At 39.9% G+C, this 21,052-nt stretch overlaps 1 protein-coding gene across 1 annotated transcript in view; it reads left to right on the top strand.

The window, feature by feature from the left end:
* Window positions 1-21,052, top strand: part of map1ab (microtubule-associated protein 1Ab) — a 70,548-nt gene that overhangs the window by 6,258 nt on the left and 43,238 nt on the right. Inside the window, exon 2 of the mRNA XM_034149199.1 lies at window positions 631-732. Within this exon, the coding sequence (XP_034005090.1) occupies window positions 631-732 (102 nt within the window). The remainder of the gene's footprint in view (window positions 1-630; window positions 733-21,052) is intronic.

Raw genomic sequence — 21,052 nt, 5'->3', positions numbered from 1 at the left:
GGTGTCTTGTCCAACGCCCCCTTGATCTGATGATCAACGCACAGCCCACTGCGCCACTCCGCCCATCTTCACACCTCGAAGTCATCAAGGCGTTTTACAAGTACACATTACACACATATCATACATGTAACGGTCATGTACTGTGGACAGTACCCACAGGAGCAAATTCGGCTGAAGTGTCTTGCCCAAGGACACAACGGCCTGACGCAGTGGCGGCGGGGGCAGGTTTCGAACTGGAGTTCCCCAACGCCACCCTTGATCTGATGAACAACGCACAGCCCACTGCGCCACTCCGTCCCTATGTGTAATGTAAAGGTTAAAGATTGAAATGACAAACCCACAGATAATTATCAGCTTACTTCAGTTATATTATTACATAAATACTATCTTATATAATGACTTAATGTTGACTTGTGAAGGTGAGAGGGAGGCCTGATGCTGCAGCAACATCTGGGGAAAGGTTATGCATGTTAATGTGTTTCCTCGTTAATCTTTGTCCTTCACTGCCTGGTGTTCCTGTCCTGAAGCATATCTCTCTCTCTCTCTCTCTCTCTCTCTCTCTCTCTCTCTCTCTCTCTCTCTCTCTCTCTCTCTCTCTCTCTCTCTCTCTCTCTCTCTCTCTCCTGACAGGAATCCGATCCTGGGACGTGGACCTGAAGAGCTGCGACCTTGATCAGCAGCTGCAGCTCTTTATAACCCGTCACTCCGCCCACTTCTCCTCAGAGGTCAGAGGTCAGTGTGATGTGATGCTCTCTCAGCAACAGGACCAGTGATGAGTACAATTATATTTGAGAAACACATTCAATATACTGTCAGAGGTGGGAAGTAGTGGAGTACAAATACTTTGTTACTGTACTTAAGTACATTTCTCTGGTATCAGTACTTTACTCCACTACTTATTTTTCTGACGACTTTTTACTTTGACTTCTTACATTTTGAACACAAATACCTGTACTTTCTACTTCTTACATTTTCCAAACAGGCTGGTTCCTTTAGTTTGAATGTGTGTTTGGTGGCGTGATCATTATTATTTAGAGTCATTGCGTGCCTATTGATTTGAACACGATCCGTGTATCCATCATTTCCTGGTCTTCTCTAAAGAAGAGGGACCAATGGAAACGTTGTCATGTTGCCGTTGTTCAGCATGGAAACATTCATTAGCTAACAATGACATTATTGTTCTATTAATATAAAGGGAGGTCAGGTACTCTTTAAAACAGCTGCTAGTTATGGGTACTTTTTACTGAAGTACATTTCAAAGCCCTATTTACTTTTACTTGAGTAAAGAAGTTTAGTCAGTACTTCTACTTTTACCAGAGTATTTTTAAACACGAGTATGTGTACTTCTACTTGAGTAAAGGATGTGTGTACTTTTGCCATCTCTGTATACTATAGATGTGTAATGGTACAGATGTTAATGAAGGCAAGGGGGAAAAGGACATGCTCAGGTTCATATTTGTATTTAGTGTCTCTACTGGGACATGTTTACATTCTTTAATGTTCAAAAAGGTCTTACTTTAAATAAAATCACTTCAATGCCTTTTTTTCAGTTCTTCTAAAACTGGACTGAACTTTGAAAATGTATTAGTTTCTTATGTAAGTTAAAGTATCATGAGGACACAACAAATAATTATCTACATGGTAACCCTTAATTTTAGAAATGGGGAAAACATATCTTTACTTTAAAAAGGCCTTATGCTTTTTTTTAATAATTAATCTTTTTGTTTTGTCCCTCTACTGTGACATGTTTACTTGCTCTCATGTTCAAAAAGCTCTTTACTCTTCTCATACTGTCTGTGCTGCAGCACCTCTTTTCACCCGAGCCCAGTCTGCTCTGATTGGTTAGCTGACCGGCTCTGTTGTGATTGGCCAACCGCTTAGAGCTGTGTTTTCTCTTTTAGTATTCTTCTTTGGTATAAATCCTCAGACTAGCTAGGCTGACGATGAGTGTGCTTTTTCTGCAGTTTTCTGATCTTGTGTCACATGATTTATGGATATTGAACTCCAGATTTGTCAAAGAGTAGTTGCTGCCTTCTGGAGCTGCCAACCTATTTGTAAGGCAGACAAATGTATGATAAAAAAAAAGTAACATACAATCCAACATTATGCGGATATACTGACATCATCATAATCAATCTAAAACCAATAATGTGCCAGGACATTGGTTATTATCTGTTTTGTCCTATGCACTATTTTTAGTCATCTTATTTGCATATTCTCTCTGGTCTCTTCCTGTTTTATTCAATTCATTCATTTGTTTTTACACTTACATTCATAATAACGTTTCTAACTAAAAATGAATTTGCTGAATAAAAAAACGTCTGACCTGAGATTCAAGTCCTAATGGAGCAAACATTTGAATATTTAAAAAATAAATAGTTCTTACATTGCTGAATTTAATGGACATTTAATCAATCTGCATTGCATCACATGTGCATCTGAACTGTGTGCCACACACACACACACACACACACACACACACACACACACACACACCTACACACACACACACACACACACACACACACACACACACACACACACACACACACACACACACACACACACACACACACACACACACACACACACACACACACACACACCTACACACACCTACACACACCTACACACACACACGCACACACCACTGCCCCCCTTTCCTTAATGGATAGCAGGACGAGATGCCCAGCCAGGACTGGTTGAAAGAAGGCCTTATGACAGGAACACACACACACACACACACACACACACACACACACACACACACACACACACACACACACACACCTACACGCATACACGCATACAAGGACGACCACGGCACAGATTGATCACTGCACTGGTGGGAAGTGCTAAGTAGCAGCAGGAGTCAGCAGAAAGTGACACAGCATTTCTCAACACAAGTGTAAACAGCAAATACCTTCAGAGGAAACAGAACAAGGAAAGGAACATTATTAATATTTTTCCTCCATCTGGTATCCAGTCTGTCCTTCTGAGTTACTTTTATAAATAAACACTCCTCCACAAAGTGAGTCACCTTCATTCAAGCTTACAACTGTTGTTTACCGCTGAATAAAACACATCAGCGGTTAATCCCTTCGAGGCTAATTCATCTGGTACATGTGATAATAACATCTGATCTTTTGACACAGGACAGTAACATACCATATATCTGTTTTGTTGTTTTACCTTAGGGGTGAATGCTATGTTTTGACAGGTAATTATTTTGACACTTCATGGATCTTGCTCGGCTGCATTCATCTTCCTCTTAGAGAAGCTGTATTGATTTCTGAATGGTACATTGGATTTCGAAGGCACTGTCCTGCGATGTCAGATTAGCACGGTGGCATTATGGTCAGGACACTCTGTCAGTGTCTTCGATTCCGTGTCAGATGACCTGAAGCATCCTCCCTGCAGAATTGATGCATGATGCTGAATCCCTGCTGGTCAGGTGCTGTTATTTCTGTAGAGTTTGGCTAAATGATTGTTGCATTAAGAGATAAACAAACAATACTTAAAACCCAACATATGCTAACGTGTAAGGAGTCTTCTCTAGTTTATCCTGGCTGCTGTAGCTCAGGATGTAAAGGGTTCGTCAATCACCTGAAGGTCGATGGTTTGATCCACGACCCCTGCGGTCAATATGTGGAAGTGTCCTTGGGCAAGATATTGAACCCCTAATGGTTCCTGACGGTATAGCCAACTGTGTGAGAGCATGTGAATGTTTATCGCTTCTAAAGAGTGGCGCCTATATGTGTGAATGCTGACATGGGTTGTAAAAGAATAGAAAAGTGCAGACCACTTATTACTTCACTTATATCAAATCTATTTCACTGTGTACATTTTCAGTGGACATTTTGGGACAGTCTAAGGGGACAAAATGTGCCTTTTAAGTGATGTCGTTTTTTTATTCTAGTACACAATGCTTTTTTGACCTAATAGATAGTTTACATGTGAAACATCAAATCTAAAAAGTAACTTCACAAAACCTACGATTCAACATTCAGATGCTCTTCATGCTAAGATTAGTCGCTGTGTGAAGGTAAGGAATGGGTTTGTCTATTTTCATTTGTTACACACTGCCAACCAAGACCACTCTCACTCTGTATCAGGCACAGTCAACTAGGTTTTCTTCAAGCTGACCTTGCAATGTGTGTCACGCTGCAAATCCATCCAATCGGAATGTTTTCAGCTGCTGAAATGGCCATTATCTGTGGTTATTGCTTCCTTTCCACAGCATCACATGGGCCAAACTACAAAGCTTTGTGAAAGTGAAACTTAACAAGGTGTGGTGAAATTAAATTCAACTTAACACTTTGAACAACAAATGCATTCCTTTAGGTTTATGCAACAAAACTACTTCCTAATAAAGATATTGGTTGGGATTAGGGTTAGACAGCGACATTCTGTTTTTAATACCTTTCAGTTTTTTTTTTTTATACTTGGTCACCTGACTTCCCCCTTCACTCCTGTTATAATTAAACTGTTTTGCTAGAGGTCTGGATCTTTTAGTGTTCCTTCTTCTGATGATCAACTTTGTGAATTGATGATAAAAACCTGCCAGTTGGTGCAGCAGGCCCCTTCTGACCCATATCTATGAGGCTGATAATCACTGATGATAACCCTTTTTAATTGGCCGATAGCATTTTTACTGGATGCTTAACTTTGCTCAATTGATTTCACATTGGCTACCATAACTTAATGTAAGTAAAGTTTAAGGAAAACATCTGCAATGCATTATATCAAGCATGAGCAAAACTCATGAGATGCATGTTGTGTTATTACTTCTTTTTACAAAGTTACACAGTGTGATACAACTATTTTTTTTACCAATATAATGATGTTTAAGTTTAACATATTATAAAATGTCATGAGTCATTCTCAACAGAACCCACTATTCCATGTTTTAGTATTCAACATTCATACAGTATTATGCTGAGAAGTAACAATGTACTTTCCCAAACCAACAAGGGAGATCATTAAAAGATGTCTCATCCCCTTTTCAAGACTGTGAGGTGGCTGAGGCCGGAGGAAGGAAGGAGGCCGGGAATATTGATTACCCCCCCGCCTCTTTTCAGTACAGCACACAGCGCAGATCGATAGCACTTCAATGGAGAGCAATCCGATGGCTGCAGTGCAGAAATAGATAAGGGGATCACATTGCTTTGGGTTGGCGGAAAAGATTCCATTGTGGGAAAATGGCAGCAACAGTTCTCCCTCTGCAGTCGGCTGATTCTGGACTTAAGGTGAAAAGTTAAGAAGTTCTGATCGTTTCACGGATAAAGTCTGGAAAGGTCTTGGAGAAGAGAGTTTATCGATTACGCTCTACTTTGTTTTCTCAACTAACTGAAGTGCTTTTGGCGACCAATTAGGTTTCAGTGCTGGTTTGATAGTGATCTCATGTTGTATGATTGTGAGACTGGGTGTTTATGAAAATAACATCTAGATTTATGAATGCTCTGCAGAACTTTTCTGAATTGATGAGGCCCTTTGTGCTTTTTGGGGGTTCCCCCTTTCCTGTAGTGTTGTAAAGGTTTTTGTGCATGTAAATCCCTGTGTGGGAATTTCTCTCGCCTCTTTTGGACTCCTTCATTTACTTTTGAAACATCACTATGTTGCCCTGGCGCTTCTATTGGCTAGCGCTCTAACACACTGTACGTGATAGGCTAAGGGGTGGGACATCTCTAAGAGGTTGACCAATAACAACAGTGCCTGCCAGCTAACCAATCAGAGCAGACTGGGCTCTGGTTTCAGACAGAGGGTGAAAAGAGGTGCTGCAGCACAGGCAGTATGAGACAAATAAAGAGCTTTTTGAACATTAAAGCATGGAGACATGTCAGAGTAGAGACACTACATACATACTGTATATGAACCTGGAAATTAGCATAATATGTCCTGTTTAATGAATGTTCTCAGTTTTGTGTTAAATGCAGCAATTGTAAAGTTGTGGCTAACCTGTGAAATTCAGATTCACTGACTTAAAAACACACATTTTACCATATGAAATAACATACAATAATCTATTTTAAATATCTATTTGGGGGGAAATTATCATTCACTTGTACAAGTATCTCAGGAATAGAGATATGTAATTTGGTTTAAGTGGTTTAATTAAACTCATTACTTACTTTTCTATCCCAAATTGCTTTCAGTTTTGTGTTGTCATTTTTTGTTTAGATTTTTCCCGTGGCAGCTTCAAGGGACATTTATCTGATAACTCTTTCACAGCCTTGATTTCACTTGATACAGAAAACTAATTTCCACTCCTGAATGCACTGTTTTCTCCAAGAGGCTTTTGTTGGTTAATTAAATCGTTTATGGAGGTGTTTAGGATCTGTGGCTTTTAATTTAATAGTTTTGGTCCAGGGCTTGATGCCATCATACCCAATTTTACAACTGAGAAACACTGCTTGTTTCTTAAAATGATGTCGACTCTCAAGCGATTTGACGATACGACAAAGTTTGGTTTATATAAAAATGATTTCCTATGTTTATGCTTCCTATATCTTGTGATAAGAGCAATTCAATCTCAGCTTTCCATTGCTATTAAACAACAGAACAACAACATTTCTAAGCATCAGTATTATTCCAAATTACACTTCAAGCTGTTTAACCCATAGCTAGAGGAGAATTGTACAATATACTGTTTTGGTGTCATACAAAATACTAATTTGTGTGGATGTAGCTTGTGTTTTCATTTTACTGAGTGGTGGTTCTATTATTGTGTCCACATTTCCACCAATAAGCATACTAATACTAAAAGAAGCATATGACTGACAGATGATAAACACTTGAGAAACACCTTTTATGAAACAGTGTTGATGATATGGAATGTACATTTAGACTAGCACTAACACTATAATGGTTGCTCATGGCGATACTGGCCCGTCAGTGCAGGTATTTCTTCTAAGATGTTTATGAAACGTATTGAACACAGCTCTGAGAATGCTAATTAGGCTGTAGCTGCAGTGGGTTTATGGGAAACAGGCTCTAACGTCCCAAAGGTCCAGAGATCCTTTGAAGTGAGATGTGAAATAACGTCTCTCTTTTTTCTTTTGTCTCTCTCTGTCTCTACCGCTCTCAGTGAGCCAGATGTAGGCGGAGAAACAAAGGGAAAAGTAAAAGAATCAGTGGGAATAAACTCGATGTAATCATTACGTGTGGATCCTCCCTCCTACACACACACTCAGACCCCCTACACACATGCACACACACACACACACACACACACACACACACACCACACACACACACACACACACACACACACACACACACACACACACACACACACACACACACACACACACACACACACACACAGGTTGAACTCAGTCAGATGGCGTCGTCAGTCAGGGAGCTCATGAAAGAAAATAGACATCCAGAACATAATAAGATAAAATCTGCAGTATGGACGATGTTTTTATAATTCGGTTTCTCATTCATGAAGGCAGTCATGTTGATCAGAATAGACTTTTTTCTGTAACTTTGCTGTGTCAATATGCAAACTCTGGAAACAAAGTTGCAATTTTGTGCACATTTACACATTTACATAGCATTGTGGTTATGAGAAAATGTATTCTGGGTTGCATCTCAACCTTTGCTAATTAGAAAACACCTTCATAAAATGGATTGCATTTTGTGTAGATGTAAGAAAAGGTTTCTCACACACGATCCGTAAGCCTGACGTGTGTTCAGCATTTGTGGAAACACACACACACACACACACACACACACACACACACACACACACACACACACACACACACACACACACACACACACACACAAACTGAGTGTTATCACCGTGGCGTTGTGAGACGTAGATGTGAGCCTTGGGGTGAAATGGAGTGATTAAAGTTCACATTCGACGCTGGAGACAATTTGCTCCGTAGCCCCGGGAACCGTGACTTTTTAAAATGGCTGTTGCCGTAGCGACCTCTCCATCCCTGCATGTGTGATGACACAAAGATGACCCTGAGTGCGTCAAATACGATAATCTCCACATAACCACCATTTTTGTCATAGTTGATGATAAAAAGCAAACATTAGAAGTTAAAAGTTAGCCTATAAACAAACTACAGCACCTGACTTCATGTTACCACCACTAAGCTAATGGCGGCTAATGTTTAATCTCAATTACTCACTTGTCAGCGGCGGCCGTTTTGATCACTCATAAAAGCTCCAGATATTCACGCTTGTGTTAACCACCATTTCATATTTCAGGCATCTAACCGAAAACATGTTACAAAGTAGCAGACTTCCAATGACTGCTCAGCTTTTACAACCACAAGGCTACACTGACGCTAAAGCTTAGCACACATGCAACATAGGTAGTGTGGGGGAAACTTCTGTGTAGCAATGCAGGAGGAGTCACCGACTCAAAGGAGACACGGGGAGAGCTGGAGCTTTGATGTCAAACACTGATGGGTTTATTACGAGTTTCGGCCGGAGAATTCACAAAACAAGTCAAAGAGTCAGAGGTTCTGACTTCACGGTAGAGTTGCCACGTCAATTCTGAAGAACTCTACCCCAGACCCATGTATTTAGCTAGTTCAGAGAGAATAATCAACATTGTGCAGAACAAGATAGAATCATAACACCTCTATCAGCTGACGCCAACAGGCAGGAACAGGGAGACACTGAGAGCACAGCAGCCAAGGCTACAGGTGCGTGTGCTCAGTCAGGACAGTATGAACTGATACACTGGGTCACAGTTATGGGCCTTGGAAAATATTTCCCCAACAGGTAGTGAAATGGCAATGATCTTTGCTTTTTGCCGATTATTAATGCACTGTCCTTTTTAGATATGTCCTTATATAATATACTGAATAAAACATTAATAAAATCAATAATTCCTTCACCCCGCAAAGCAGCATTATTGACCCATTCACAGCCCACCAAAGACTTCTGTACTTTTAAATTCTTTCATCTTGGAAGCAGTGGGGGAATGGATTTTTCAAAAACATCAACAAAGTACAGCTCCAGCAGGGATGATCTGTTTTTAAATGCTTATAATACAACAGTGGGGGCTGTATATGCGGTCACACGTGACTAACTCTTGCAGTTTGTTGTTTTTTAGTCTTTCAAGAGGTGGTCTAAACACTCATGGTTTTAAAATGTCCATACAGTTTTTGCAGTAGCTCAAAGGAAGTCCCGGTGATTTGCCTGTTAGGTGACCCGAAACAATGAATTTAGTTTGAGTTCAGAAATGCTTCGTTGAAGTGTTACTTTGCGGTAATACGACATGTATACAGTTGGAGTCAGGGAAAATTAAGTAAAGGAAGAAATACTACACACGTGTTTTTCCTGTTAGCCACATGGATTTATGCCCCAGTCTACTTTAGCATTTATCATATTGTTTGAAAGTCAATATCAGATATTCATGCAGCTCCAACTACTACATTCATGTACTAGTCTCTTTTGGAAAATGCCCAAAGTTTGTTAGGTGCACCTAGCTTAGAATAATGCCGTCTAATAAAAGGTTTCAACAATGAATCACACCTTCATGAAGTTTATGTCAGTTTTTGTTCAAACTTTTTCAGGGAATGATTTTGTCCCAAAAGCACAATGCACTTTCACATCAACTAAGGTAAATCAATGTTATATAAACTCAACTGACCATCCTACTGTATAAGATCATAGGATCAAATCAAAAGTATCTATTCTAAATGTCAGGCTTCTTGCTTTGGATAAGGCTTCATCACCTGTTATCTCTCAACCAGTGCTAAAGTATTAGCACTTAGCTTCTAATCATGACTTTAAAACCAAATGTAAAAGTTCACCCAATGGCCAATCTCCCAAAAGTGAGGTCTATTTAAAGCATAGACAGAAAATGTGTTAACATTGCCAGCGTCTGCACACATATTACGGGCTTACGTTTGCTGTGTATTATGAAGAAAGTAAAACTGATTTGTTCCTCTTTCTCTTCCAAATCTCCCCCTGTAATATATGCTTATCTGGAAGCAGAGAAAACCGTCTCCTGTAAGCTCTCATTGCCGCTATTTCTTGCATCTCTTTTTAACTCCATTATTCTCGGCTTAAATCAATATTTTTATACTTTTCATCTGAAAGATAGATGGCTTTAATTACTTCAAATAAAATCTCTTCAATGCCTTTCTTCAGTTCGTCTAAAACTGATTCTGAACTTTGAAAATGTATTCGTTTCTTATGTTAGTTTAAGGGGACCTATCATGCAAAATGCACTTTTGTACGTCTTTTATACATGAATATGTGTCCCCGGTGTTCCAGGGAACTCACCAAGTGTCAGAAAACACAACCCTCTCTATTTTCCTCCATACCCAAATCTCTAAAAAAGGGGCTGCAACGGATCTGATAAAAACTGATCCAGATTTGAACAATGTCCTGACGTCAGGACGGTGGCGCTACGGCTATTGGGCCAACTCCACCAATCAGGAGGAGACAGCCACGGCCATTGCCGTTCGAAAGCGCTGGAGACGCTGTAGTACATATGCCAGGCCTGTAGGTGGTGCTGTTCTCACAGAATCAGCCCTTGCAAAAACAGAGCTAACATTTTTCAAATTGAGCGAAATGAGGCATGGCTAAAATGCATGATCTGTTTGGTATTTTGAAAAAAAAAAAGTATAAATATGCCTTATATAGGTATGGTCCTACACTATATTATTCAAATATAGCCTGATAGGTCCACTTTAAAGTATCATGAGGACACAACAAAGAATTGTCCACACAGCTCTTATGCTTATTTTATAGTTAATCATTTGTATTTAGTGTCTCAACTCTGACATGTCTCCATGCTTTAATGTTCAAAAAGTCTGCTCTGATTGGTTAGCTGGCCGGCTCTGTTGTGATTGGTCAACAGCTTAGAGATGTCCCGCCCCTCAGACTATCAGGTACAATGTGTAGCAATGTCACCATGTTCTGTAACTAAAAAAAGGAGTCAAATTTAGGCTTTTCAGGCCATCACAAATGTAGGTTTACCATCGAGACACATGTAATCTTAAATTTATTCTGCAATGTTTTTTACCTACCGTGTCTGTGAGCTGTCCACCCACCATTTTGTTTTCTTTATAGTCGTGAGGGAAATGTTTGAGGGGGAGAAATGGAGGAAAATATAATCTGAAGGATTTCATTTGAGCTAAGTGGGGCCCCCGCTCTCACCACTGATGTTGTGGTTAACAAAAAGACAGGTAAGTTATTAGCTCCAATTAGACACATTACAAGAGACATGATAAAGTACTCGGGAGTCATAAAGTCTGATCATATGAGAAACAGATTCAAGGCAATCAATTTAAAGAAGCCTTAATTATATTTCTTCTATTCAGATATTCATAAGGGTAACGGGAAGGGATTGCAAGTCATAAAAGTCATTAACCATAAGTCTGACTCAGATGATACTCTCCATCAAGAGACCTTTTTAAATGTAATTTATACAGTACTGTTTCTGCCGAGCTGTACTTACAGAACCTGATCCTTTGAGGTGATGATTTGTTTTTACCTATCATTGAGATTATAAATATGAGATGATTTGCTTTATGTAAAGGGATTGTATAACGATAAACAACAACTTCAAGATTGTGACTTGAGAGAAAAGAAGGTATAAATCAAACTGTAAATGCTTGAACCCTTATGTTGTGTTGGGGTCTCCCGTGACCCGTTTCAAGTTAAAATTATATAATAACTACGCTCTAGTTTTTTTTATCGGAACGAGGCTTCATGATATCCTCCACAACAGATATATAAAAACTACAAAACTGATTTTGACAATTTTTGCCAAGTCTGAAGGTCTCTAAAAAAATAAGTGTATAATTTGGTGTTGGGGTCTGGGGAGACCCAGCAGAATTGTTGGGGGTGACTCGGGGTCAAATTTGGCCCTATCAAGATTCATCTTTGACTTTAGACACCCCTCCCCCTTTGTCCACTGTAACAATAATTTTTCGCAACATGCACCTGGTCTCCCCTCCCTCTGCCCCCCCCCACGGGAACTCGACCTTTCTCAAAGAATATGTACACTAACACTTGAACCTGAACACACACATGCTCGTGTGCAATATGTGGTGTAATGTGTTTTGGGCCATAACATTAAATTACAACAGGACTGTGCGGTTATGAATGCATTATAAGTTAGTTATGATGTAGTTAAAACAATATTGGATGATAGTCATTATTTTGGTGTGTTTTGGACTGAGATAAATCATGGGTCAAAATTGACACCATGCACGGTAACAGCTTTTGAACACAACACAAGGGTTAAGAGAAGGCCAGATGGACTATTTAATTAGTCATTCCTCCGTTTTCTCTATTATTATAAACTACTTTTTTGTCAATTCTTTAGGTCTGAATATAACATTTTCAAATTTTTAGGGTTTTGTGGTTTTGTCCTCATTTCTTGACACAATAATAAAAACTTCATTCATTCAAACTGATATGCAATCTTCTGCCATATTTACTTAAACATGAAACTGTATCAACCATGTGATGAGCAGAAGGCCTGTCACACTATAATATTGTTCAAGAAATAATGGAGAGAAATTATATTTTTGTTATTTTAAGACCATTTAATACAACCCAGTCTCACGGCATTTCGTGTTACGGCCCGTCCACACAGCGGCTTTGGAAAAAGCTTGCCGGCGGGCGTGTCTGAAGCTCGACCAACAACAAATCACATGAATCTCCCGCCCCTGAGACACAAGCAGCGGTTTGATTGGCTAGAGCTTGTACTGGCATATGATTTGATTGGCTGACGCTTCCACCGAAAGCTTCAGAAGCTTCAAAAGTTGAACATTGCTCAACTTTTGAAGCCTGAGATGCCTGGAAAGCTCCGCTCTGCTTCCCACAATGCAGTTCGGCGAAAAGTGAGGCAAAGTGACGTCACCCCATTCAAAGTGAATGGGCAGAAGCGTTGGAAGATTTTTTTAACGCTGCTGTGTGGACGTACCGTTATAGTCACGAAATAAATGTAATCTATTGATTCGTGTTCACCAACACAATTTTCCACCGCGTCTTTTTGTCCGGTTTTGTAATGTTCTTACTCAATATCAAGCCACGATTATTGTTTTTATTTTAAATTCTATAATGTTGTACTTTTTTTGCCGTCCGCGAGGAAAAGAAATGGGGCTCAGAGCCTCAGAATACTGAAATCTGTATTTTTTAAATCTTTTTTTCCTTCTAATTTGTTATTCTTTGGTGCAGGCACGAAACATACTACCAATAGAAATACATTGCTTTTAAAATCCTTCTGTGTGACACGAAATAAATGGGAAAATCGTGTTGGTGAACACGAATCAATAGATTACATTTCGTGACTATAACACGAAATGCCGTGAGACTGGGTTGTTTAATACCAATGATAATATATATAATAATAATAATAATGGAAGTACACCATTTCAAAGAGCAATTACTTACATTTTTAAGACGATTTTGACATTTTAATTTAAATGTGGGCTCTCTGGCTCTATTAAGAAAAATGTGTAACTTCTGCACAATACCCAATTATTAAAATGGTACAAAGAGTTGAACAAAATGCATTGAGGTCATATATTGTATAATAGGACAATGTGACAGGCCTAATGAGCAGAGAAAAGCAAAGAAAGAAACCACTTTTAAAAGACAAAGAGTCTTTTAAAAGTCCACTAAGGATTGTGGAAGAAGAAATAATGTATGCACTTCTGATAAAAACATTGTTAGTGGAAGGTCATAAAACTGTCATTGTGTCCGAGCTGTGGAGAGGAAAATGTTTAGTTTGGACGCCCCTTCTCATTATTTAATGAAATAAGGATTGACACTCGATAGATTGAAAGAGTCAGTTTGGGAAAATATCTGCAGCCACATTCACTGCACAAACACACACCTCACAGCAAACCTGATTTCCTCCACTAACCTGCGATGTTTGTCACGTTGAATAACAAAAAAGAAAAGATAAAACTTTAATGTTTCTCATGTTTTATGGAGCCATTGTTCCTTCATAGTCCCATCGCCAATCCCCTTCTGCTTCTCAGACATTTCATCCAGTGTCAATTTTGTGTCCGTTTCCGATATTGGATGGCTAGAAAGAGACATTTTCATCACTGTTAAACTCGGCTAGATTGCCTTGAAGGGATCGATTGAGCACAGCAGGAGTTATGAGGAGGGGAAGCTCCAGAGCGTTTTCTCAGGATACTGTGTCTGCTCTTTATTTCCGTTGCTCTCTGACTGATTTCCAGCTCTTTTTTTGTCATAACTCCTTGGTGTTTTCCTCTAATATGCACAACAATTAGTCATATAAAAATAATCGACATCACACTCCTTTCTGTTGCACTTTCAAGATTGCATGAGGTTGCTGTTTTTATTTAAGTCCCATATGGCTTTGTAAACAAAATACTCCGGTGCTGTGGAGAATCCAGTCAAGCAAACTCAATTTGTGTATAATGACTGCTATGAATTAGGAAAAGACCACTTTATTTAATGTTTTGTATATTCATTGACACAACATCGGATGCACAAAATGTAATCGCAAGAAAACATCTATCTCTGTTACAGCACTAAAGGTAACCACCATTTTAATTCTGCTGTGTAACAGAATGCGACCCACAGTGTGACACAGCAGTTCTGTTCTCTCACCTTGTCGCAGCGGGGGAGGGGGTGTGTGTGTGTGTGTGTGTGTGTGTGTGTGTGTGTGTGTGTGTGTGTGTGTGTGTGTGTGTGTGTGTGTGTGTGTGTGTGTGTGTGTGTGTGTGTGTGTGTGTGTGTGTGTGTGTGTGTGTGTGTGTGTGTGTGTGTGTGTGTGTGTGTGTGTGTGTGTGTGTGTGTGTTTTTTTCTGTGTGTATGGTGCTGTTGGTAAACGTGGGGAGGGGTCATCATCACTGTCTAGGTGTTCATTCAAGCCGAGGACACAAATGTCTGGGACACTTTAACCTTTCGAAACGGACCTGCTGACAACACACACATATTCCTCATACAAGTACAGTGATGCCTATGTGAGTACTGTATGTTCCCCCTCACACACACACTCTGCAAATTCACACAACGTCAGCTGTCATTAGAACAGCCTCTGAGGAGCTGTCGGATTTCATTTCGCTGCCCTGAGCTCAACCAACGTGGAAAGGCCATTTGTGCTTAGTCGACCCGTTTCTTCTGCCTCTGTGCACATCGTCTGGTGCTTTCTAGTAAAACGCTCCCCAATGCCTGCAGACAGTGAGTGGGGTGAAGAGTTTACATCTCCTAATATTCATCCCACTGGCTTACATTGGTTAGCAGCACATAAACATTTAATGTCAGTTCCTAGTATTCATGTGTGTCGTCTTCGGTGCTTTCATTCAGAATCTCACACTAATGCTTCACTCACATGATACCCAACTTACTCTCTCAGAGCCTTGCTATGGAAAAGCTAGTTATGTTTTTTGATGGTTATCTCACTTGCTAGCTAACCACGCTACATACAGCTGTCATCTGATTGGTTGCGCGTCACAAGATCAGCGGTAACGAGGTCAAAGTTGAAATTATTTGAACAATTCACAGTGAAGCTTGTGTTTGAAACTGCAACAGTTAAGCTTCATTTTCCATTCTGCAAGTAAGCTAAGTTTGCCCATGTTGTCATGTTTAAAGAAATACAATGGTAGTAATCCAACTGATCTTGGCCTTAGTCTTCTCCTCTGATGGCCTTGCCAAGATGACATTTAAAAAACATGATTTTCCTGCTATATATATATATTTTTAAATGGGAACTGACAGTGCAGCTCCTCCGAATTTGCATCTTTAAAAGAAAAGAAAAAAATCTACACAGCGCTGAAGAAAGAGAGTTCACATAATACTGACTGCTAATATAATGCTAATGAAAGAGCCCCAACTGTGTTCAGTTCAGCGTTCAGTTATTATACTCCAAATATCTGGAACAAACTCCCAGAAACCTGCAGGTCCACTGCAACTCTTACTACTTTTAAATCCAGGCTGAAGACTTTTCTTTTTGCCGCTGCTTTTAATTGAAACTGAGCGGTTGTGTTTCGTTTTTGGTTAATGAACATTTGGGGCTAGAAACCCCAGGGAATCAGTGTCTGGGGACTTTGTCCTGGCTGCTTTTCTCTGTGTGTGCTGCTCGGGACGTATGTGCCATACAAGCGTACACAGCTCATGTTCGGAGAAACCTTAAAGAAAGGCATCAGTAAAATGGAACTTCTGTGTGAACTATTCACATCTTAAACTGCACTGTAACTTTTTATTCATGTACTTTTTATTCATGTACTTTTTATTCATGTATTTTTTCTTTTAATGTTTATTTTATTATCTTTTCTTTTTATTGACTGTTTTTAAATGCCTTTGTCTGAATGTCTTTCATTTTTGTAAAGCACCTTGAATTGCCTTGCCTTGCCTTGCCTTGCCTTGCCTAACTGAATGGCTCATTATGATTAATACTAATTTGTATTAATAGGCAAATTAAAATCCTTCTCCTTCACATTACTGTAGCCCCTGAAACTCATCTTGCTGTGACATTATCCTATCTAGGTGATGAAAGCCCCTATATTTAAGTCACTAGGTGCTGAATAAACCCGAGTGAGTCTACAGATAATCTGTCACTGCTCAAAGTGCAGCGTCATCATCATGGACTACTCCCCTGTAATCTGTCTGAGATGGTCCACCGGCATAACCCTCCAATATTGGGGATATTAGAGGATGTGTTATGGTGTAATATTTCAGTGTTATCTTCAAGTTTCATCTTCTTCATCAAAAAAATGATGAGTACATTTAGTGCCTCCACTGGGACATGTCTCCATGCTTTAATGTTCAAAAAGCTCTTTTCTCATTCTGCCTGTGTTGCAGCACCTCTTTTCACCCTCTGTCTGAAACCAGAGCCCAGTCTGCTCTGATTGGTTAGCTGGCCGGCTCTGTTGTGATTGGTCAAACGCTTAGAGATGTCCCGCCCCATGTGTTAGAGCGCTTAACAATAGAAAGGCGATCCGATACTTAGTGATGTCACTATGTTGGGAAGTAAACAAAGGAGTCCAATGGAGGCATTTCAGGCAGGGAGGGGGGGAGTGTGTGGGAGAGAAACTACCTCTGGGGGGAACTTTGGGATTTTAGCATTTGCAGACCATTTACATCACATGTCTCAAGGCCCGGGGGCCAAATCAGGCCCTTGGTGGATTTAATTTTGGCCCGCAGGATAATTTCTAATTACTATTAGATCTGGCCCTCCGGTATATTGCACCTTCACTCAATCCTGAGGGTTTCCTCAGCTCAGAGCCTGACCCCAAACATTGATGAACTTGCACCCGAGATGAGATGCCAAGTATCTGGTTGAACTAGCATCACAGAGCAGCACACTGAGTTTACATGGATGTTTCCTTCTGCACTTTCTTTCTTGAGACAACAGGGCATGTTTGGTTTGTTCTTTGAGGGGAATAGTTTTTTTGAAGCTGTTGTTGGCCTGTGGAGAAATGTAATCATAAGAAATGACTCTGCAGATAGAGCCATAAGAAATGAATGCAACTGATTATTTAATGTTTAATGTTGTTTTTATAGGCAATCATTTAAGCTTTGTTAGTTCCAGGTTTAATATGTGCAATAAGTTCATTTCAATAAGTTTTGCAATAAACATTGAACCAGTCCGGCCCTCGACTAGTACCATTTTATAATGTTGGCCCACTGTGTATTTGAGTTTGACACCCCTGGATGCACACAAAACAATATAACAGACTACAGGAAAGGGTAAACCCAGATAAAAGAGTAATGGGGCCTCTTTAAGATTGAAGTGTGAAGGATGACATATATGATGACAATATTTGCTCTCCTGAAAAATGGAGAATTATAAGAAGCTCTTGAATAATGAATAAGTGCTGTCTTTGATCTGTGGTGACTGCAGCGTTAAGGTAAGTGCAGGCTAGCTTTTGATGCTTGTTATACAGTAAAGTGTATATTATCCCAGCTTCTTCCTCAGTGTTATTTGAATGCCTCCTACAATAACCCTCTTTGCAACAATGCTAAGTGCAGCCTGATGCACAGCCTGTTGAATCACCTTGTTTTTTCAACACAAAGTTGTCGTGTTATTGCAGCAACGGGAAGACTAACGCATTTCAAAAGATTTTCAGAGCCTCGTTAATATGTAAAGGAGGCAGGCAGTGAACACTTCTGAACATGATTTACATTTATAAACTTGTTACACTGCAGTTTTTAAATGATTAATACACATTTTGAATGCATATAGCTGTGCAGGTTGAATATCCATGACTAGACAGACACATGGAGAGTCAGAGAGGGGGGGAGAGAGGGGGAGGCATCTTTCCAAAATGGCTCATTGCGTCATACATTATTGAAGCAGCTGTTGAATTATGCAAAGCTTTGATATTGATCCCAGGGCTTGCCATCACTGCAGTCCGGGGGATGGAGAGAAAGGGAGTGAGAGTGAAGAGGAGGGGGGATAAGAGAGGAAAATAAAGATTTGCAAAAAGAGCAACACAGATATCGGACTTGGAGAGAGGTAGCAAATAGTCTAAAGTAAGAAAGAGATGAAGATAACTGTGACATAAAGAATACGTCCTGCATTCATAAGCCCTTGCACCATATTGGTTAACAATGTGCAGTTTTTCATGATTAAAAATAGCCCATACAGTTAAGAAGTTGCATCATTAGTAAGAGGACTAAGATGTTACTTCAGAGGGAACTGAAGGAGAGTTATGTCTAGGAAAGATATCATGTTTTTCCCCTCCACACATCATAAACTTCCTCCTGAGGGCATGAGCATCAGACCTCGGCAGATCCCTCCGTCTACAAGCAGACACTCAGTCTCTGTTTCTGAGACCATCTGGCCTGATACGCTGCGTAGTGATTGATCAAACCAGGGCTTCCAGGTGGGGAGGCAGGCAGAGAAAGTGCAGCCTGAAATTGAGACATTATTAATCCTTTCTTAATGCGCTGTCACTAGACCTTTTATTTGTACGAAAAGCACCAACTTTTACCTCAGTAGAGTTAGCTTACATGGGAAGCAAGTTTACAGGGACATAATGGAAATATATACATACATGCTACATAATAAGAAAGGTATATAGACCATGGTCAAAGATTTCACCATCATGTATAAATAAAAACATTGACATTTAACCAAGGGAACAAGCAACACGACAGGCTGATTTATTTATTGGAGACTGTGCCTGTATTTTTTAAGGTTCAAGGCTTTTATTGGTCATACGTACATACAGTACAGTAGCTACAGTGTAGTTATGACGATGAAAATCTTAGGTTACAGGCACACATTTGTTATCTCTCTTAAGCCTTGGTTTGAAATATTGAGTATTTTCCTTGCTGGCTATATATCTCCTTGCTACCTTTACTTCTGCTACTCAACTTTTGACTTATATTTTCTCACAAGCAACTGTCATTGTGTCATTAGGATTTATAATACAATAAACAATGTTGTTTTCCAGGCATAACAACCGAACAATGAGATACATGCCGAATGAGTGGTGTTTCAGGAAAGTGATTTATCTGTTGACCATGACTCAGCTTTTAGTACAACCCCAGAAATGCTTGTTTTTGTTGTTCATTGGAGCTACAGCATCCCTCAGGGTTCAGGTGTGAAAACAAGCTAGCATTGCTCCGCCTTCCTCAATTTACTTATGCTTTGTTGCCAGGACCAGGAAGGATATCTATTCCTCTGGGTGAATCTGCAGCAGCATCTATTCAGAGACGTGTCAGATGCTCTATTGGCTCCTCTGATTGGCTATTTTGGTCGTAACGCAGGTAGAACGAGTGGAGAGGTGTGGCCTCAACTCTACTCAATGGGCTCTGGTGATCTTATCAGCTGGTGTGTGTGTGTGTGTGTGTGTGTGTGTGTGTGTGTGTGTGTGTGTGTGGGTGTGTGTTTTCAGGGTATTATAAACTGTTAGATGGATGGCAGTGTACTCGTGGCACCAACTAGTCAACAACACGCACAGAACAAACACAGGATAATTCATGATGGCCAAAAACAACACATTAAGTACTTAATACACAACATGCAGGCATTATTTTGTAAAGTAGCCAAGAGAGCAAACACCATCACTCCCAATCCCCTCTACTGGAGCATAAACATAGTCATTATTGACTTTTATGATTATTTTTAAGCTATTTTTATTGCACAGTGTGGTGGAGAAAGGTATAAAGATAAGAGAACGTGTGAGGGAGAGAGATTTGTTAAACACCCTGACACTAAGTCAACACGAAAACACCAACTTATCAGTGTTGTGGGCGGACATTGTGCACACAGCAAGTGTCAGCAGTATGATTCAGGTCTCTGTTGGTGCAGTATATTTCTCTCCTTTAACTTAGTTGATGCTCTCTGCACAAAAACAAACATGTTATTGTTGAGTTATAAGTCTAGACATGCTGCTGTAACAGACTCCACACTTCTGTGAAATCTGACCACAAGATTTTGATAACCTTCTGCAGGGATTTGCTCTTATTCAGCCGCAAGAGCATTACTGAGGTCGACCACAGATGATGGGCGATAAGGCCTGAATCACACCGGCAGTCAATATTTTTCTTAAAGGTGGTTTAGATTGGTTTGAGGTGCACAATTGAAAGTGTTTATTCCACACCTATATGAAACACATTATGTTCCTGTCTTTGTGCATTGAGACACTGTCCTTTTGTAACGAGAAATGCATTCATTAAACCGTTGCAATCATAATACTTCATCTAATTTAGTTTGTTGACTGAAATGTCCAAATACATTTTTTCCAATGTATACTTTAATAACCCTTAGAATGTAAATCCATAAGGCTAGAGTACAGTCGTGGTTCACTCTGTGGCAATGTTGTAAGTTACAGAAAAATAAATTGTCCCACTAAATCAGTATGGTCATTGGGGCCTCCAATTGCAGGTTTTTTCTTGTCTTGTTGGGTCCTGTTTGGGTTCCCTCCTACCTGATTGTAATCAAATCTGGTTTTCATTGTCTCGGTCCTGTGATGTTAATCCTTGATGATTTTAGTACACCCAAAACGTCGCTGTATAATCGACAATCAGTCAAAAAAAAACCTTGGTAGGTTGCATTATGTACCCCTACTTCGCCAGCAATGTAAACATGAATGTCTAACTTTCTTTGGCTCCATTTGCCTCGAT

The sequence above is a fragment of the Trematomus bernacchii genome, unplaced genomic scaffold (assembly GCF_902827165.1).
Source record: "Trematomus bernacchii unplaced genomic scaffold, fTreBer1.1, whole genome shotgun sequence".
NCBI lineage: Eukaryota > Metazoa > Chordata > Actinopteri > Perciformes > Nototheniidae > Trematomus > Trematomus bernacchii.
This window is presented reverse-complemented; position numbering and strand designations above follow the sequence as displayed.